General features: G+C 45.9%; 1 protein-coding gene across 6 annotated transcripts in view; it reads right to left on the bottom strand.

The window, feature by feature from the left end:
- Positions 1 to 18,016, bottom strand: part of Nck2 (NCK adaptor protein 2) — a 120,099-nt gene that overhangs the window by 14,562 nt on the left and 87,521 nt on the right. For 5 of the 6 annotated variants that reach the window (XM_040729228.1, XM_040729227.1, XM_040729226.1 and 2 more), the window contains one exon: positions 16,564 to 16,805. In XM_040729228.1, the coding sequence (XP_040585162.1) occupies positions 16,564 to 16,789 (226 nt within the window). In that variant the 5' untranslated portion in view covers positions 16,790 to 16,805. The remainder of the gene's footprint in view (positions 1 to 16,563; positions 16,806 to 18,016) is intronic. The other variant, XM_040729231.1, reaches the window with a different exon arrangement.

Below are 18,016 nucleotides of genomic sequence, written 5' to 3'. Positions count from 1 at the left end.
CATAAAGGCAAGTCAGAAAACTTAGATCTCCATTCTACTTAAGAGTCATCTTGGTTTGCAATCCCAGATTCAGTATAAGCCGCACCGAGTCTTCTGTGTGTATCATTCTTCTTGTGCAAGCAAGTTGCACTGGGTTAGGGCCTAACTCTTTTTTTTTTTTTTTTTTTTTTTTGGCTTTTTGAGACAGGGTTTCTCTGTAGGTTTGGACACTGTCCTGGAACTCTCTTTGAAGACCAGGCTGGCCTCAAATTCACAGAGATCTGCCTGCCTCTGCCTCCCGAGTGCTAGGATTAAAGCCGTATGCCACAACTGCCTGGCAGGCCTAACTATTCTTAATACTCTTGTTTTAATTGCTATTTTAAAGGCCCAATCTCCAGATAATCCCAGTTTTGAGGTGGGGGCGGGTCAGGGTTTCAACATATATATTTGGGAGGGTTTAGATGATGCATATGAAACACAGAAGTATTCCAGAATCAAGATGTTCTTAACAGAATAAGGGTTTTGAATCTCTCTGATCAGAACAGTACTTTGTCACAAGAGGTCAAAAGTTCTTTTCAAAGATTCTTGGCCACAATCCTAGTGACGCCAGTAGGCCAGAGGTGTAGAAAGCCTTCTGGGAGTTGGGCCTCCACACCAGGTACTCTCATGGCAGCTGCTGGGACAGAGCAATCCAAGAAGCAGCTGTATAGACTGTGTGGTGGTGGGTGTGTCAATATCCATGGATGTTATCCCAAGCCTCACAATTTTCCCCAAGCAAGTGGGCAATCCAAAATGGTGAGAGACGGGGGAACTGGACGGACATTCCCAGACAGTGATGTGGCACAGATCAATTAATACACCCAATCGTAGAGTATTTAATTCACAATAGACCAGATGCCCAGCTCTGTCAGAGCAAACTGGGGTGTCAGTGGTTCCTTTTATGGTAGAAATGGAAACAGTTCTGGAGTCTCCAGTTAGAAGTAGGCAGAGCCCGAGATTTTAAGATAGGAGAAGTAGCATGAATAATGGGTGAGGAATAGGGGTAGAGTAGCAAGCGCAGACAGGCTGGGACAGGCTGGGGAGGTGCTGGGTGGGCAGACTGTGCATATGAAAGCCATGCAGGGTGCTGAGAAGGGGTCCACCCACCCACTTTTCTCCCCCATTATCCCTGCCCTGGACCTGCCCAATGGTAGGGCTAGAGTCATAGGAAACAGAAGGGACAAGGAACCCGGAGTGTTGGCACAACAAGCTTTAATCTGCCCTCCTCTCTCCACTGCTGAGGACCTCAAGGAGAGCAGTTGGTCTGGGGTTGGAAGCAGCAGGGAGCTGGGCACCCAGAGCAAGATGGCGTTACCTCCTGTGTGAGGACCCAATAGAAGCTGCAATCCCAGGTTCAGGCTAGCCTGGAACAACTCCCAGGCCGCTCTTCTGGCCTTGACTGCCCTGAGGCTGTGACAAGGCCACTCGGGTGAAGAGGGAGGGAACATATTGGCTCCCCCACTCCCTTGCTCTCTGTGTGTACATTCCTAGCATGTCTTCCCACTTCATCCCTTCTCATTAACCTCACTCCATCTATTTCTGTTATTTATAACAAAAAAACACAATTTGAACTCCAGTATGTGTTAACTTTTTAACACAATACTAGGACTTTTCTCCTAGAATCTGACATACTTCTTCAATGAGAGACATAAGTTATCACACTTATTTCTCAAGGACCCAAGCCACATTTACCAGCTATAAACAGCAAACCCATGTAAACACGTCAGATGAGAACCCCTATTAACCAGGGTGTCTCCTCATTCCATTGACACCATATGTAGGGCCTCCTAGTGCCATCTCCAGAATCCTTCTCAGTAGTGTCCCAACAACCAACTCCTGATGCAGGCACCAATGGTGGGGTCCCTCCTGATATGCTCAGTACATCTCACCCAGAACAAACGTGCCTGGTACAGCCAACTTACACTAACCCAGACACAGTGTCCACGGTACATCTCTACCAAACATTGACCTTTCCAGTTCTCGTACTAATCACAGAATCATCCCTCACAGAACTAACCCGAGGGTGTGAGCTTTGCAGCTGGGTGTGCTGTCACAGCTTGCTTTGCGTAAATCATATGGATGAGGATATCCAGAGGGAGCCCGTGAGGAACTTTCCTACTGCTGACAAGCTGTGTGTTGGGTCAGTGAAATTATCATGTTTGTGCAAAGTAATGGCTTTACCGGCAGCATGTTCAATAATGCATAAACTGAAATACTTTGGCATGGGGAAAAAATAGAACAAAGAGGGAATAGAAAATCCCAGCCGAAAAAATCCCCAAACAAAACACTTCCAAGACGTTTTGTTTTCTAGGTCTCAGGATTGAGATTTTAACATACGCATTGAGAAAATTCCCAACCTTCTGAAATCTATTACCATAAGTGCATGGCATTGGGCTGAGGGTAGCAGAACACTTACCATTTCCAGGGCCCTATGTTTACTTCTTCCAAAAGAAAAATAAAGCTGTGGCATTTACAATTAAGAAACCTTAGAGGCCCACACGTACAATAACCTGATACTACATAACACCACAGGCCACACAAACTCATCTCCTAAGTTCTGGAACCTGGAAGTCTAAACTCACAGAGCTGACAGACTGGGTGAGGTGCCCCCCCACCCCCGTTTCACAGCAGTGAAAGTGGGGCCTCCTGGTGGGGAGGGGAAAGCAGGTGTCCCTAAAGCCTCTTTAAAAAGGACACCAATCTGCCATTTTTGAGGCATCCCAGTGGCCCTATACCTCCCAAAAGGAAGTGGGGATGGAGTGAGGTTTGAACACATCAATTGAGACAGAACACAGATGCTCAGGTCATAGCAGCCTGGTCAGTAGTTTTCAGCTCCTGCTGTGGGCAGTATGGCCAGCCCTGTTGTGTACTGCCAAGGAGACTGAGGGGCAAGTGCCTATGTCCCTGACATTTCCTCCCTACAGCACCCCTGAGCAGCTACAAGGCTGTTTCCTCTCAGAAGGTCTAACTGGACCAGCTGAGTTGTCCCAGACTAGGCAGCAGCCCTTCCCGGCACAAAGCCACCCAAGGCGGGTAAAATATGCCTGCTATAGAAGGTGACCAAGATCCTACTGAAGCCACCTCTCTAGAGACGTAAGGAAAGACTAGCCACAGATTGTACCAGAGTGTCACCTGTACTTGATAAAATGTGCACTGTAGAATTGTATTTTTTCTGTTCTGTGAACAGACAACACTGTTTAAATGGTTAGCAGCTGAGCTAGATTTGAAAGTGGATGACGCTTTCTACTTTTGTGACAAATTTTGGCACCAGGTGTAAGCTCTAAGGTCCTGAGCTACAATTTTATTGATGATAATAGGCACATTTTAACTTTCCTGAATAAAATTACATACCCTAAAGACTGAGTTCTAATAAAAGTTTGAACATGTCATACATTATTAATGTCAGTCATTTTAAAGCCCGAACTCTTTAATGCACCCCTGCCCCCTGAAGATGAAGGCTATTACAGCAAACACCTCTGAGACTTGCTCTGTCATCTTCCAGCTGGAGCCCTGCAAATTTAAGATAAAACGTCAAACAAACTTGATAGCTCGGAAATATATTCAAGCTAACTCATTTAGATGGGGTGTGTGTGAATTTTGGGAACTCTGAGGGGCAAATCACTTAATTTTGCCACTAATCGCAACTGTAACATAAGTGATATTTAACCAAAAATATTCCTTACACTTAAAATACAATTTAAACTGTTGTGATTAAAGGGTATCAATGTGTAGGGATTTCCTCCATTAGAGCCAGGATCTATTATTTAAGTCAACTAAAAAATTAAGAAAGGCCTTTATTATTAGAGGCCATGAGATCTGACAAGATTTGAGTATGGAAAGTGACCACTGTACAGTTTTATGTGAGATGAAACATTTAACACTTGGCTAGTGGGAATCTTCACGCCACCGTCCACTGATTTGATTTGCATCCAGTTTTGTGGTAATGCTGGTAAGACCAACTCGGTTATTTCAGAATAACGTTGAAAATAATTTGACAACCACAACAAAACCACCCGAATAAGTGAAAAGACAAACTCTTAAATATGCTATGTGTGCTGGCTGGTGCTTTGTCAACTCAAGTTGAGAGTCATTTGGGAAGAGGGTACCTCAACTGAAAAAAGATGCCCCCAGCAGATAGGCCTGTGGACAAGCCTGTGGGGAATTTTCTTGATTAATAATACTACGGGAGGGCCCAGCTCAGGGGGGAGGATGCCATTCCTGGGAAGCAATCGAGTAAGGTGTTCCTCTATGGCCCCTGATTCAGTTTCTTCAGTGAGGGGTTTTTAAGGTGTGAGGTGAAATAAACCCTCTCCTCCCCAAGTTTCTTTTGGTCACGGTGTTTTGTCACAACAACAGAAACCCTAACTGAGACACTAACTGTGGGGACATCTGGACAGGTTGACCCTGTAAGATAATTCGGTGACTCTAGTTTGAACCTGGTCCGCACTTTCCTAACCCCTCTCCTACTCAAGGCTTTTCCACCTGCACTGCTGGGCCGGGGGAACACATGTTGTTCGAGCATTCCAGGGAGCATGAGGGAAAGCCATGGGCAGCATATGCCAGTGGCACTTGGCACTTAATGAGGGTGGAGGCGAGCAAGATAAGACCCAAAGAGACAGAGTCCCCACAGCATGGACCAAGCTCCTGAGTCCAACACACATTCTCATGATATAAGCTGACTTCAGTATATTTCTTTTTTGAAAGCTAGGTTTCAGCTGATCTTGTCTCATCACTGGCAAGTCCTGGGAAAATAAAACAGACTTCCCCCATCTTCACTCCCCACCCCCACCTTCTTAAATGTGCCAAACCACTGATGCCTACGTGCGAAACTTCTGTCTGTGGACAAGCAGGCTGAAGAAAGATGCTTTTATGGTTTGGGGCCACCTGAGTTTGGTTGTGGGAGAGGCAGAAGGTAGCACGCACATGCGCTGTATGTGAACCATGCTCATGGGCCCCATGAACCACTAGGGTGGCACACATTGTTTTCTGAGCCTAGGTGTCTTAGGTGTCACTGCCAGAGTTCTCATGAGCAATCTAAGACCAGGCAGGACACCAAGCAGGCTGTCTTCTGCAAGCTATCTGACTTGGTGGAGGTAGCCCAAATGCATATTTTTGTTTGTTTGTTTGTTTGTTGTTTTTTGAGACAGGGTTTCTCTGTGTAGCCATGGAGCCTGTCCTGGCACTCACTCTGTAGACCAGGTTGGCCTTGAACTCAGAGATTCACCTGTCTCTGCCTCCCAAGTGCTGGGATTAAAGGCGTGTGCCACCAACGACCGGCCCGACCAAGCACATTTCACTGTGGCCAATGTCTCAGACAGCATCGAAGAGACCCCACTTGTGGTTTAGGAACACAACAGGCTCTTGGGTACAAACCAATTTTAGACAAAGTCAAGTTTATATCCAAGGCACAGATGTGGTCAGTTCCTTTGGCCCTACAGACACTGGGCTGGGCCAGTAATGATGGGCACATTTACAGCACAGCAGAAAAGGGATCTGAAAGACCAGACCATCTCAGTCACAGCATAACCACTAAGGGTGGACAGAGGACAAGGTACTACCCAGTGTCGAATCCTGAAGAAGAGTATCAGTCTACTCCACCAGTGTGGGCTTAAGGGAGTGGTCTGGGGGCAGAACCACATCTTTACACCACTGCATGATCTCCCACACAACAGGTGGCTCTTAGGCCATAGAAGACTTCTAGAACATTCTACCAGACTATAGCTATCTCAACATCCTCCCCCCACCCCATCCCAACTACTGAGCTAGGGTCAGCCATGAATGCAGGGTAAATTTCTATAAACAGCAACTTTGCCTATGTCCCTTTTTTTCCCTCTGTCTTATCAAGAAAAACCTCTGTCCATTCAGTGTTCAGTGCTCAGCCCAAAGCAAAGCAGGAAGAATGTCCCCTCTGACCCCTTGGCCATCACAGACCAGTACAGAAGAATCATTCATGTAGACTCCAAGTACAGAAGCCAACAGCAACTTTTGCCACTATTTAGATCTGTACCCTAAGCTGAATTTAACCAAAAATCCTGCTTAAGATAAAATGCTGTTTATATTAAGTTATGATCAGAGGCTACTAATGTGTGGCCATTTCTTCCCTTACAGTGAGGGCCTATTATTAAAGTCAACTAAAAATTATGAAAAGCTATACTAAATGCCCCTATGGTGACAAGTACAATAAAAAGGACTCAGGGGAATGTCTCCATGAGTCTGTGGCTTCTGAGACTACATGAAGCAGAGGAGCCTTCCTAGATAAGGACCAGGAGTGCCCATGACAGGAACTGCAGGCTATTTGAGTCAGGAACAGATAGGCTTTGAGATGCTCCGAGATGTGGAAGTCTGGGTTCAGCACAGAGAGCAGGGGCAGGAGTTCAGAGGCTGCTTAGAAACTACAGAGAGAGGGAGTGTGCAGGGGAGAGGCAGAGCTCTCCCCAGAGGCTAACAGAACAACACTGGCAAAGCAAAGGCTTGTCATCTGGACATTCCTGCCTCAGTAACTTGCTAATGGGAAATCCCCTTTATCTGGCACTAGGGAGCCATCATTAGGAACCTGGGAATTCTGAATTCTAAAGGCTAGGCACCAAAGGCAACACACCTGATGCTTTCCCTCTTCCTTCAAGGATCACAATCACTCCATCCCATATCACCCCAAGACCTCAGTTGTTGTCACTGGGGTCATGTGGTGTCTTTATGTTCTACAGAGGGGAGAGTATGAATCCTCTGGCAGCCGGGATACGTAAACCCACAGAGATTGAGAGTGGGCAGGAAACTTATCCAGGAACTTTTATTCCTCCATGTTAACTCTGGCTTTGAAAAGTCAAAGGCAATGCCTTCTCCACAGGCTGAGTTGATCCCCAAAGTCCCTTTGTGGGTCACAGACAGTTGCATGGCAAGATGTCCTGGGCACATACATGTGCAATGACAATGTCCAAGGAGTAACATGGGCTTTCCTCCACAAGAGGGGGGTTTACCCCAAAGATCTGCTGAGCTCCTAGATCTGTCTGGAGTATAAAACACAGCAATGGAGCACCCTACAAGGAAGCCAGCTTGTCCTCAAGCTCTGAGGGCCACTTAACCATCAAAAAACAAACAACAAATGCTCAATTAATGAACTCCAATTTCCTCTCTCACCACTACCATTCCATACACTTTGTCAGCCATTCCAAACCAGTGCTGCTGACTGCTAGAAGCCTCGGCAGGTCAATCCCCTACCCCAGCATACACCCCACAGCCTTCTCCTAGAGCTATTTCTTCTCCTCGCCCTTTGAGAAAGCTCAAAATCTTACTGTGTGCCTGTAAGGGTAGAAGATGTGGCCAATGAGGGGTTGCACTAATTTCCCACGGTCCTCTCCTCTCTCCCGACTCTGAAACTAATGGTGACTCCTTTGTAGGAGTGCATGCCTTATAATGAAGTATTCTACCGAGTGTCATATAAAACTCCCAAGTTCAGAATGAATACTAAGGATGGAAGGAACTGGGGAGATCTGTGAGCTTGGTGAGCGCATCACCACCTGTCTTCTCTCTGCTCAGGAAGTCCCTCTTCCCCTGGGCAGATGCACGGAGAGTCAGCTCAGGCATAGGGGTGTGGGGGCAATCGCCTCTCTCCACAATCACACGGTTCCTTGAGCATAGGGCTCTGAACTCTGAACCCCCAGCACAAATGTAAGTTGTTCCTTTGTTAGCAGGCAGGTAAGCAATGTGATTAAACATTTAAGGTTGGAAAAAAATGATAGAGATTTTTTTAAACAAATGCAAAACCCAAAGAGTAACACAGATGCCGATGAAAATACCTTAAGTTTTCATTAAAATTTCTGATGAAACTGCATATTCAGCGCCTCGCAACACATATACCCAATCCAGGAGTATGACTATTTTGAATATGCAAAAAGGGTGAGATGAGGCACAGATTACAAGTGACATTCTCCAGTATGACTGGAAGTGTCAAACCACCAGCAAACGGTGAGCACACACCTTATCTTCCTAAGATTGTATTGGATCTACACAAACTGAACGTTACAGACTAAGATGAGTAAATGGTCAGGAGGAAGACACGGGGAAACAGCTCTCCTGGAGCACACACCTTATCTTCCTAAGATTGTATTGGATCTACAAAAACTGAACGTTACAGACTAAGATGAGTAAATGGTCAGGAGGAAGACACGGGGAAACAGCTCTCCTGCAGGACTGTCTGAGTCACATCTGGGACCCAGCTCCCATGCTGCTTAGCTCTTGAGAATTCTACAGCACCTCTTGCGTGGTCCCTGTCATCGCCTGCCTCAGATATGGATGGTTGGGGAGCGGTGCCAGGTGGGTGAAGTAGCTGGGGAAAGCCCTGGATTTAAGTGACTGGCACACAGTAAGAACCCAAGTAGCAGTTGCCCAGGGTTCGCTGTAAACAAGGATTTCGACTAATGCTAGAGTTGAAATTTGGAAGTGAATCAGTTGGAGAAACGTAGAGGCAAGGCTTTCTCAACTGAGCTGCAAGGATTTGTCTTCTATAGCATTTCCCAGGGGCAGGAGTCACCCTTGGGGGGCGGCAGTAAGAATTAGATTATGCACCAGAGTGTCCAGGAATCATCCAAAAGAGGCTACTCGGTCTACACAACAAAAGTTCTTAGTGTCGGGAGGAAAAAGGCCCCATTTCCAAGGCAAGGGTAGCTGCCCAGACTACCTTTAAAGCAAAGTGGACAGGTGACTGATGCCCAGTCCTCCAGAGACCTGTGTCCCTACCTCTAAGTCCTCAGCTACTGATGGCCTACAATGAACAGTGCCCAGCTGGGACACAAGGGGCACAAGCTCCTGGCTTTGGCTAAGCCCCAGCCATCTGACTTTCATAGCAAAGTATAGCAAAGTAGTCCGTAAGTACTTTCTAAAAATCAGAATAAAGTCTAGAAATCAGCATAGTGTTCATAAACTACCTACACAGGAAAAAAGTCACAGTGGATCCAAGGGCCCTTTCGAGGACCACCATAACTAACTTTTACCAATGCTACATGGTAACTTAGCTTACCAGTGTAAATGGTATGGAGCTGGTCAGCTTCAACCATGACAATGACTACACATTCCAACTAACTCTACTCACAAATATCTACTTGCAAATTTTACAAGTCAGCCAGTCAACAGCTGTGTTTCCTAAGGAAACAAACAAACAAGCAAACACAAATCAAGCAAATTACCTACAAATAGCCATTACCCAAGCCATACTTCCTAGAAGAAACAGAGGTGGTGCAGCCTCAAAAATACGTAAGAATTGTCATGCAAAGTGGCTTCCGCAGCTGTGGAAACCAACAAAACCTGAGCATGTTTGTAGAGCCTGTGAATTCGGGAACCGAGCAGAGAAGCAACAGCAGCCTGGAAGGATAACCCTTTAGGCCAATGGTTCTCAACCTTCCTAATGCTTCGCCTCTTTAACACAGCTCCTCGTGTTGTGGTGACCCCTGACCATAAAGTTATTTTCATCGCTTTTTTTGTAACTGTTAACTTTGCTACAGTCTTGAATCGCTAATGAAAATATCTGCCACGCAGGCTGATATGTGACACTGGCAGAAGGGTCTTTTGACCCCGAAGGGGTCACAAACTACAGAATGAGAACCACTGCTCTAGGCTAAAGGTCACACAGGTGAGCACCTTGGCTAATATGTAGAAAAGTTCCCAGCACCACCTGTACTGGCTGAGTCTACTAGTAGACTTTGGCTCTCTGTGCACCTAGCAGGAGCCTTTGGATGCCCACCTACCCTCTCCAAACTATCAGTAGCAAGCCAGAGGAAAGCTGGTACCAGCAGGGAAGTATGGGGGGGTGGCGTTCAGCAGTCAGTACAGCTGCATGGTGCCAGTTAGCAATGCCCCAAGGATCCTCAACCACGGAGAGAAACATGCAGTAGAGAAAAGGAACATTTCAGACATATGGATAGAAGCAAACAACAAATGCAGGCCATATGGGCAAGGCAGTCAGAAACACAGGAAGACGGTTTTACTCATTCCCAGGCATTTTTAGCCCATGTAGCTCTGTTCCACGGCTTGAATTAACTCTTTAGTTCAGAGGGGGGGCGCTCTTTAGCAAGCTGCCACATCACGTGGGGAGACTGTATCCCGAAACACAGAGAGTCCTCAGGATCCCCAGGGCAGTGCACCAGGATCCGCCATGGTCGTCAAAACTCATGTCCCCTCATATCCTTTATATAGCTTGGCAGAGTACTTGCATAGAACAGAACTTATGTCCCCCATGGATGTCAAGTATCACCCAATATAATGTCAGTGCCATGTGGATGATGTACTGCATGTATGGAATAATGACAAGAACAGATACCTGTACATATTCACATAAACACATAACACTCCTGATTATTCAATCTGCTCATAGCTAAGTAGAACCTTTAACGGGTAACCTATACATAGACACAGGCTCACAGTACTGAACCTGACTTTCTGTCCTCAATGATGACACAAGGGGCTACTACAGTCCAGTGGGCAGAGCAACAAGGGTTTCATGCACCCCACTGATAGTTCCATACCTGTTTCTCCAAGTTTTCTGGGGTACACACTCCTTCCATATCTCATGGTCTCTCCTAGCTTTTGTCCTATTAGTACATTTTTTCCCCTTCAAAACAATCTGTCTCTATTTTCTAATTTTCCTCCCACTAATCTGTTGTAAGTTGTTTTACATTTTTGGGGTTCTAAATGCTTGGAAGCTTATGACATACAAAACCAAATCTGAATTTATCCTGAAATGTCTGGCAGCATAGTACTATAGAGGTTTCCATAGTATTTCAGCAATGATACATGTGACAGCCTGTTTCTATTGTGAACAGTCTGGTGAGACAGAGTTGTAATGGATTCTAAATTACAATGCATTATGTTTAATTCATGCTTGCACAACAGTAGATATTGCATGGCGGAGAGGGTGAAGTCAAGACAAAACACACCTCGGGAGAAGCTGGACATCTGAGACAGAATTGAGATCTTGCCTTTTCAATGGTATAATACAAAATTTCCAGGGGGAGCGCTGGACTTTGTCCTGTTCTTTAATGAAGCCACTCCATGGAGTGACTTGGCTAGGAAGCATGTTCCGGGCAGGGTGGCTAACAGCATTGTTCTCATTCCTGAAGAACAGTCAGTACAGAAAAGCCCACGACTTCTACAACAAACGCACTGCCACAAATCAATGTCTCTCTTAACAGGGTAAAAAGAATACAAATGCTCTCAGCATCCCCCGAAAATCTAGAAATACAGGGTGTCAGAAAACTGCCATTCCCTGGCCAATGCCAGGCACCCTACAGACAGAGTCCATGTGCTTTGTACTAGCTCCATTGAGAATAGCCACTAGTCATCAAACAACCTAACTGTAACGCATACAAACACCAAGAGATTAGATACAAATGCTAATAACTCTTTCAGAGGACGGAAAACCCAGGGGATATGATTTCTTCTAAGTTTTTCCACATATTCCAATTTTCTGAAAGGCACGCCCATTTTAAAGGCCGGAGACAACCATATGATAATTTTATGATAGTTTTTACATTTTTAATTAAAATATAATCGCACTACTTGTCTCTTTCCCTTTCCTCTCTCAACCCCTCCCATGCTCTCACCATTTCAAATTGGTAGCCTCTTTTTTCTTTGGATCATTATTGCTACATATATATTATTATATAAATGGGCAAATATATAAATACAACCTGCTGAGCCAATTTTCATTATGTGTGAGTAAATGAATTCAGGGCTGACTGCTGTGTACTAGCGACCATTACAGAAAATGACAGACAGGAGGCAAAGACCAATGGACTGCATGGATCCACGCCCCAACTGATTGATGGGCAGGCAGCACAGCTCCTGCTCAGGGAATGCCCAGAGAAGAGGGTGGCAGAGCCAGAACACCAGTAGGTCTGCTGTGAGACTTCCCCTTGTAGAAATAGCTGTGCAAACAAGACCTGAACGATGGCTCCAGACCAGTCTGGGCAGCTTCAGCAAGCAACAGGCAGCATGCATTCCTCACTCTCATCCTAGAGATACTCAGAAAACAGATCGACCACAGGAAGTTCCACGTCAGGCAGGGGCACCATTCTGATGAGGAGCCAGCAGAATATATGGGCACCTGTGGTTTTCCTGTGCCTTCTATTGGATCATAGTGTATACTCACCATACTGTCTGGTCTTTGAAAGGCTAATTCCAAACTGAAGTCACTACAGTTCTGCAAATGCTCCTGCAGAACTGGGGTTTGTGTCATAGTATCCCCTTGACCATAAGATGCCTTCAGGCCTAGGGTGGTCTCTAAAGAACTCCCTAAGTGTGCCTGTATGCTTTGAACGCACAGCAAGATGAAAGGAACCCTGTTTCTGTGAGTCATTTGAGACTAAGCTGCTGAGACCACCCCAGTACTACACACCCACCAGACCTGGGAAATTTATCCATTCATCATCATCATCATCATCATCATCATCATCATCTAACCTGGGACTTCCCTTAAGCTGTGCTAATCAGAACCTGGTTTTCTATGTCTAAAATGAGGAAGCTATTGTTTCTAAACTGTTCTCCAACATTTCATGATGCTAACTTGTAGACATTTCCAATCTATTGCACAGGGAGGCCTGCCACTAAAACCAGACGCTCAAATCTATGAAGACAAGCAAGTCAGTCGGTCAGTCAGAGGTGAAGTGCACTCTGGATCTCCTGTCTGCTGTCCTTAGGGAGATCACAGGGCCATTCTCACGCCAGGGTCAAATTGGCAATATCAAGGCCAGAAGTAGCCTGGGCTGGCTCACTGCTGAGCTCAGAGCTGTGTCAAGACACTGCCTGAAGAAACATCCTTGAAAAGCCATCACTCCTTGCTTTGCAGGGGAACATTTTCTTGACTGTTCATGACCAGGAGTCGAACATGAAAGGAGATCCAGCAGATATAAACGTTTTGCCCTCATGAAAGAAAATACAAGATCAGATTGTTTTACTCAATTACAAATCACTGAAAGAATGTTAATATTTTCAAAGAGATGTTTTTGTCAAATGTGCCATTGCCTTCAATCAGCTCGAAGAAGCACTGCAGGTGACAAGACTTTAAGTCTCCAAGGCACACAGGCAGCCACACGGAGCCACCGTCGCCTCCCTCACAGGTAGAAGCTCTAGTTCGTAGCATTGCGGCTCTGTGGGTGACTCCTCTGCAATTTGCTCTGCAGGAGGCATCAGGCATGGAAGTCCTACCATGGACCTCCAATAGGGTGGACTCCTATAGCAGATAAATTCCACATGGATGACAGCACGCAGTACAAGAAGCTAAGGGATGCAGGGGAGGTCAATCCTGGTTTGATACCTCCACACAGCAGAGAGGCTTTCCATTCTACACGTTCTGACTTGGAGGACACATGCATCCGTAACTAAACAGGGAGTCACAAGCATGTAGACTCCGAGGTTTGTATTACAAGAGACACCTGGGAGACAGGAGGGGCCACAGAAAGCACCTTCACCTTTCTGTGGCCTACAAGCTGGGTGTCAGGCTGTGGAGAAAGAAGCAGTCGCACACGGAGATCAATCACAGACGTGTCTCCCCCTTCTTCTTTCTGGACACTGCTTCAACAGGAAATGTGTGTTTAGACCACAAGCTTCCTCTGTCCAATAGCAAAGGCGATCGTGACTGTAATGCCGTCAACACACACACACACACACACACACACACACACACAGAAACCATAACAAAATACTAAAAGTGGGGGCCAAGCCAGGGGGCCCAATGGTTAAGGGTGCCTGCTTTCAATTCTGAGGATCTGATGAGTTCAATCCCTGGGGCTTGCACGGTAGAAACAAGGAACAGACTGTGGTGGATTATCCTCTGACACCCCCACATCCATGCTGTGGCACATGCGCCCTCACTTTGCACATGCATGCACACATCAAATGCAGAAAAAAAATTTAACGGGGGCCACTTCTCCCTGAGTCCCAAAGGCCCCTTGGCTGTGAAAGCTAATTCCTATTAATAAATAGATTATCTAGAAACAAATTTTTATCTGCATTTTTGCAATCTTTCATCCTTAATACAAATGTTTCCAAGGAACCATGTGTTGAAACTGAGACGGAAGTTCACAGAACCGTCACTCACTGAAGAGATCTGCTCTGCTTGGCAAAGCCCCGGAGGGCAGAGTCAGAGCCAAGGGGAGGAAGTTTAAGAAATGTAAAATCTTGATTCTATTTAAGGAAGCACTTTCTAACAATCTGTGTTCTCCAAAAATGGAACTGGCCTTCTGTAGCTGTCTATGCATTCCAGCAGGGATTGGGTAGCAATCTGTCGGGGACAGGGGAGCAGGCCCAGCACCAGGATGGGGATGTGCTGGTCTGCTCTGTGACTTGGGAGTGTGGCACGAGATAAACTGACCACACCTGGGGAAATCTGAACATCTGGGCAAAGATGAGGCCTGGAGCCCCAACCAGAGGCCTTGTCTTTCCTCCTGAGAAAGTCCGCAGGCAGGGGCTACATGACCTCAGGAGGCTTACTTTTCCCACTTCCAAATTATGTGCATTTTGTGGTTTACAGAATTCTGAAGATTTTTTTTTACTAAGGCAAAATATGTCAACAATGCTTATCATTGCTACAAAGGGTGTGTTAGGAGATGGCTTGAAAGTCAGTCAAAAACTCTCTGAACAACACCAACTCGGCTTTTTTTTATCATACGCAACTAGGAGTCCTAAGACTAGGGCAGTTCTTCCCAGTGACATTCTCAAGCAAAGAAAAAGAATGCACAGGGGAGAGAATTCAGCAGAAAAAGACCTCGGCAGAGTCTACACTGGCCACAGACATCCTGAGAAAAAGTCCATGTGCAGCACACAATACTGAAGGCTTCACCCACTGAACAGTGAGCATAGACCTTTAAGGACTGTACAAGGAGGAAGATGGGGGCCCCGAAACACCCACCCACCACATCCGGTATGACTTTGTTTTCAGTTTTCTCTCACCTCCGCCCCCTCTAATGAAATTAATCCTCTTCCAGTAACACAAAGAAAAGCCTACATATATATACTTGGCCTGGGTGATGATACTGGCCCACTTCCACTGGAAGTGACAAGCTCTGGCTACAAACACCATTATACTAACCCGAGGAGGAACCAACTGTAAGCTTGACAGCTCAGATCAGTTGTCCTTCCACAGAGCTTTCCTGCTTATATTCCTGGGTAATCTGAAGCAGTAACCATGGTTAGGGGGCACTGTGTGCACACTCAGGTATGCTGGCCACCACTGTGGTAAGAAGCATCTCCTGCTGGACCAGTGGCTACAGATTAATGTGGTTCGAATGCATCTCCTTACCTGGGTCCCTGTGTTGAATTTAATCCCCACTGAATAGTAGTCAGAAGAAAGAAACTGGTTCCTATCACACTGCTTAGAGGTGGGACCTTTGGGTGGCAAAGGGAACTAGATAGAAAGTGCATAAATGAATTCTGGTGGTTCTACAGAGGAAACAATGTCAGAAAACACACACATACACAGTTCTCTATTGCCCCCAGTCTCTACCATATGATACCTGTATCACACTGAAACTTTGCCAAGAAGGCAATACACATACAGCCACTTGACTTCAAGTAAGCCAAATTAAGCCTTTTTATTTATAAAGCGACCCACCACCGTCAATCAGTTTGTTATAGTAATAGGAAATGCACCAGAGGAAGAAAGGAGGCATGAATGGGAAGGACCAGAGAGTATCATAACTGAACAGGACTTGTTCAAGTATCCGCTTGTGAGGTTTCTTATGTCACATTGCTCATCACCCAGCTACACATCAACTAACTGCCTGAAACTGTGATATAAAATATCACAAAAGCGAAAACAGACCAAAATACACCTGTCTTCTCCTTCTGCCTGTACAAAGGCCAATGCATGGGAGTGTGTAAGAGAAAAGGGTTGGTGCATTGGCAGGGAAAGCTATGAAACTTGTTGCGAGTCAAGTCAGGGTCTTTGAAAGTTTGGATGCAAGGAAACAGCTGTGAAGGGGTCCATAGCACACAGAAGTGTTGATTTACCCAAGATCCTAAACTCTAGTAAGCTATACAGAAAATGGTAAGTAGAGTCTTTAACTTGATCTCTGTACAAAACCCAAGTAGGAGGCTGCCAACATGAACACCGGCCCCAACACACACACACACACACACACACACACACACACACACACACACACACACACACACACACACACACACAAATACCACATCATGCACCCTACACACCACAAATACACATACTACACTCATACACACACTATACACCACACTCACACCAAAAAACACATTACATACACACATACACCCCCCACAGCGCACCACATATACACACACTAAACATACCATGTTCACACACACCACACTCACACACACTATACATCACATTTCACACTGCATCTCTCTCTCTCTCTCTCTCTCTCTCTCTCTCTCTCTCTCTCTCTCTCTCACACACACACACACACACACACACACACACACACACACACACACACACACACACGCAGAAGCAGCAATGCTATCCTCTGGCCTCAGCGATGGCCTAGCTGTGCCAGGTGGGCTGTGGACGCTCACCTAGCGTGTCCTTGAGATTCTTCACCAGGGAGCCCTTCTTCAGGCTGTTCTTGCGCTCCACGTAGTTGGACGGCACGTAGCCCGTCCTGTTGGCTGCGTTCCTCACCCGCCACCAGGTCTTGGAGTCATCCAGCAGCCACAGTCTCTCGTTCTTCCTGATGTCGAGCTCCTGGTCCTGCTGGGCCGTGTAGTCCCACTTGGCTATGACAATGACTTCTTCTGTCATCTTTCATGGAGTCCTTCTGCCAGCAAAACATTTAAAGATGCTCATTAGCTACCTGAATGCCTCGTCCAGACTTGAAAAATTAGACAATGACAGCTCCTATGACCACACTGCCGCTAGTCTCCTCTAGGCCCTTGAAACTCTCGTCCTTAAAATGACCTTCCAGCAAGCTCTGGTACTGCTGAGAATCAACGTCTTGTAACCAAAGCCTACAGTACACCTCCCTGCACTAGATGAGCTGAACGTTTTACCGAAGCCAGATGCAAACTAAAAAAAAAAGCTCAAAAACAGAAATCTTATAATTAAACAGCTGATAGGTTTACACTTGTGTCCTCAGCATATGCTCAGGGTTTTGAAGATATTTAGCAAATATAACATGCCCAAACTACTTGTACAAACTCAAATTCAAATTACTGTTCTACTAATGCAACGTGGTACCCTGAGACGGATGGTAAAATAGAGACAGAAAATTGGTGGAAACACTGCTGAAATGTAAACAGAGCCTGGGCAACAGCAACGCACCCATGTTAATTAGTTTTGACAACTCGTGTAGCACGTTAGCATTGGAGAAATTAGCTAAGGGGTATACAAGAATGTTCTGCACCAATTAACTCTACAATGCTCCTGTAAAACTGAAATTAGTTTTGAAAACTGGTATCCACGCAAAGCCTGTATTTAGATATTTAGGCTACTTTATTCATAATTGTCCAAACTGGAAAATAACCATGGTATCCTATAGTAGGTGAACAGATGAACCAACTGCCTACCTGACAATGGAATATTTAAGCGCTGGGTAAAGAGCAGATGCCTCTTAGAAGTGAAAGCAGACGCTGAAGCCAGCTAGGCTGGGCATGAGGCTTTAGTCTTGGGGCTCCTCTGGGCAAACTTTACTGAAGAGTCTGGGAACCCTGTTCTCAGTGGCTTTTGTGTCTATCTTTGCATCACCCAATGTTAGCAAGATCCTCTACCCCATACCCGATCGGGTTCCTCGAACACCACCATGCTGCAGGCGATGTCTGGTCACCTGGCCTCTTCAGCAGGAACCCTGTTAGGCCTGCTCATCTGGGATCCCCTACTGCATTTCCTCTTCCCCTCCAGCTCTACGACCTCACACTTACCTTTAGATGGGGAGCTCAACTCTGTCTTCCCAACTGTAAAACTCCCTTACAGTACCCCCTGAAAGTCTGCCTTGACATCTCCTAACTAGCTTTTCAACAGCAATTCCACTAT

This window comes from Mesocricetus auratus, unplaced genomic scaffold (genome assembly GCF_017639785.1).
Source record: "Mesocricetus auratus isolate SY011 unplaced genomic scaffold, BCM_Maur_2.0 Super-Scaffold_100021, whole genome shotgun sequence".
NCBI classification, from domain to species: domain Eukaryota; kingdom Metazoa; phylum Chordata; class Mammalia; order Rodentia; family Cricetidae; genus Mesocricetus; species Mesocricetus auratus.
The sequence above is the reverse complement of the archived record's forward strand: the minus strand, read 5'-3'. Positions and strand labels throughout refer to the sequence as shown.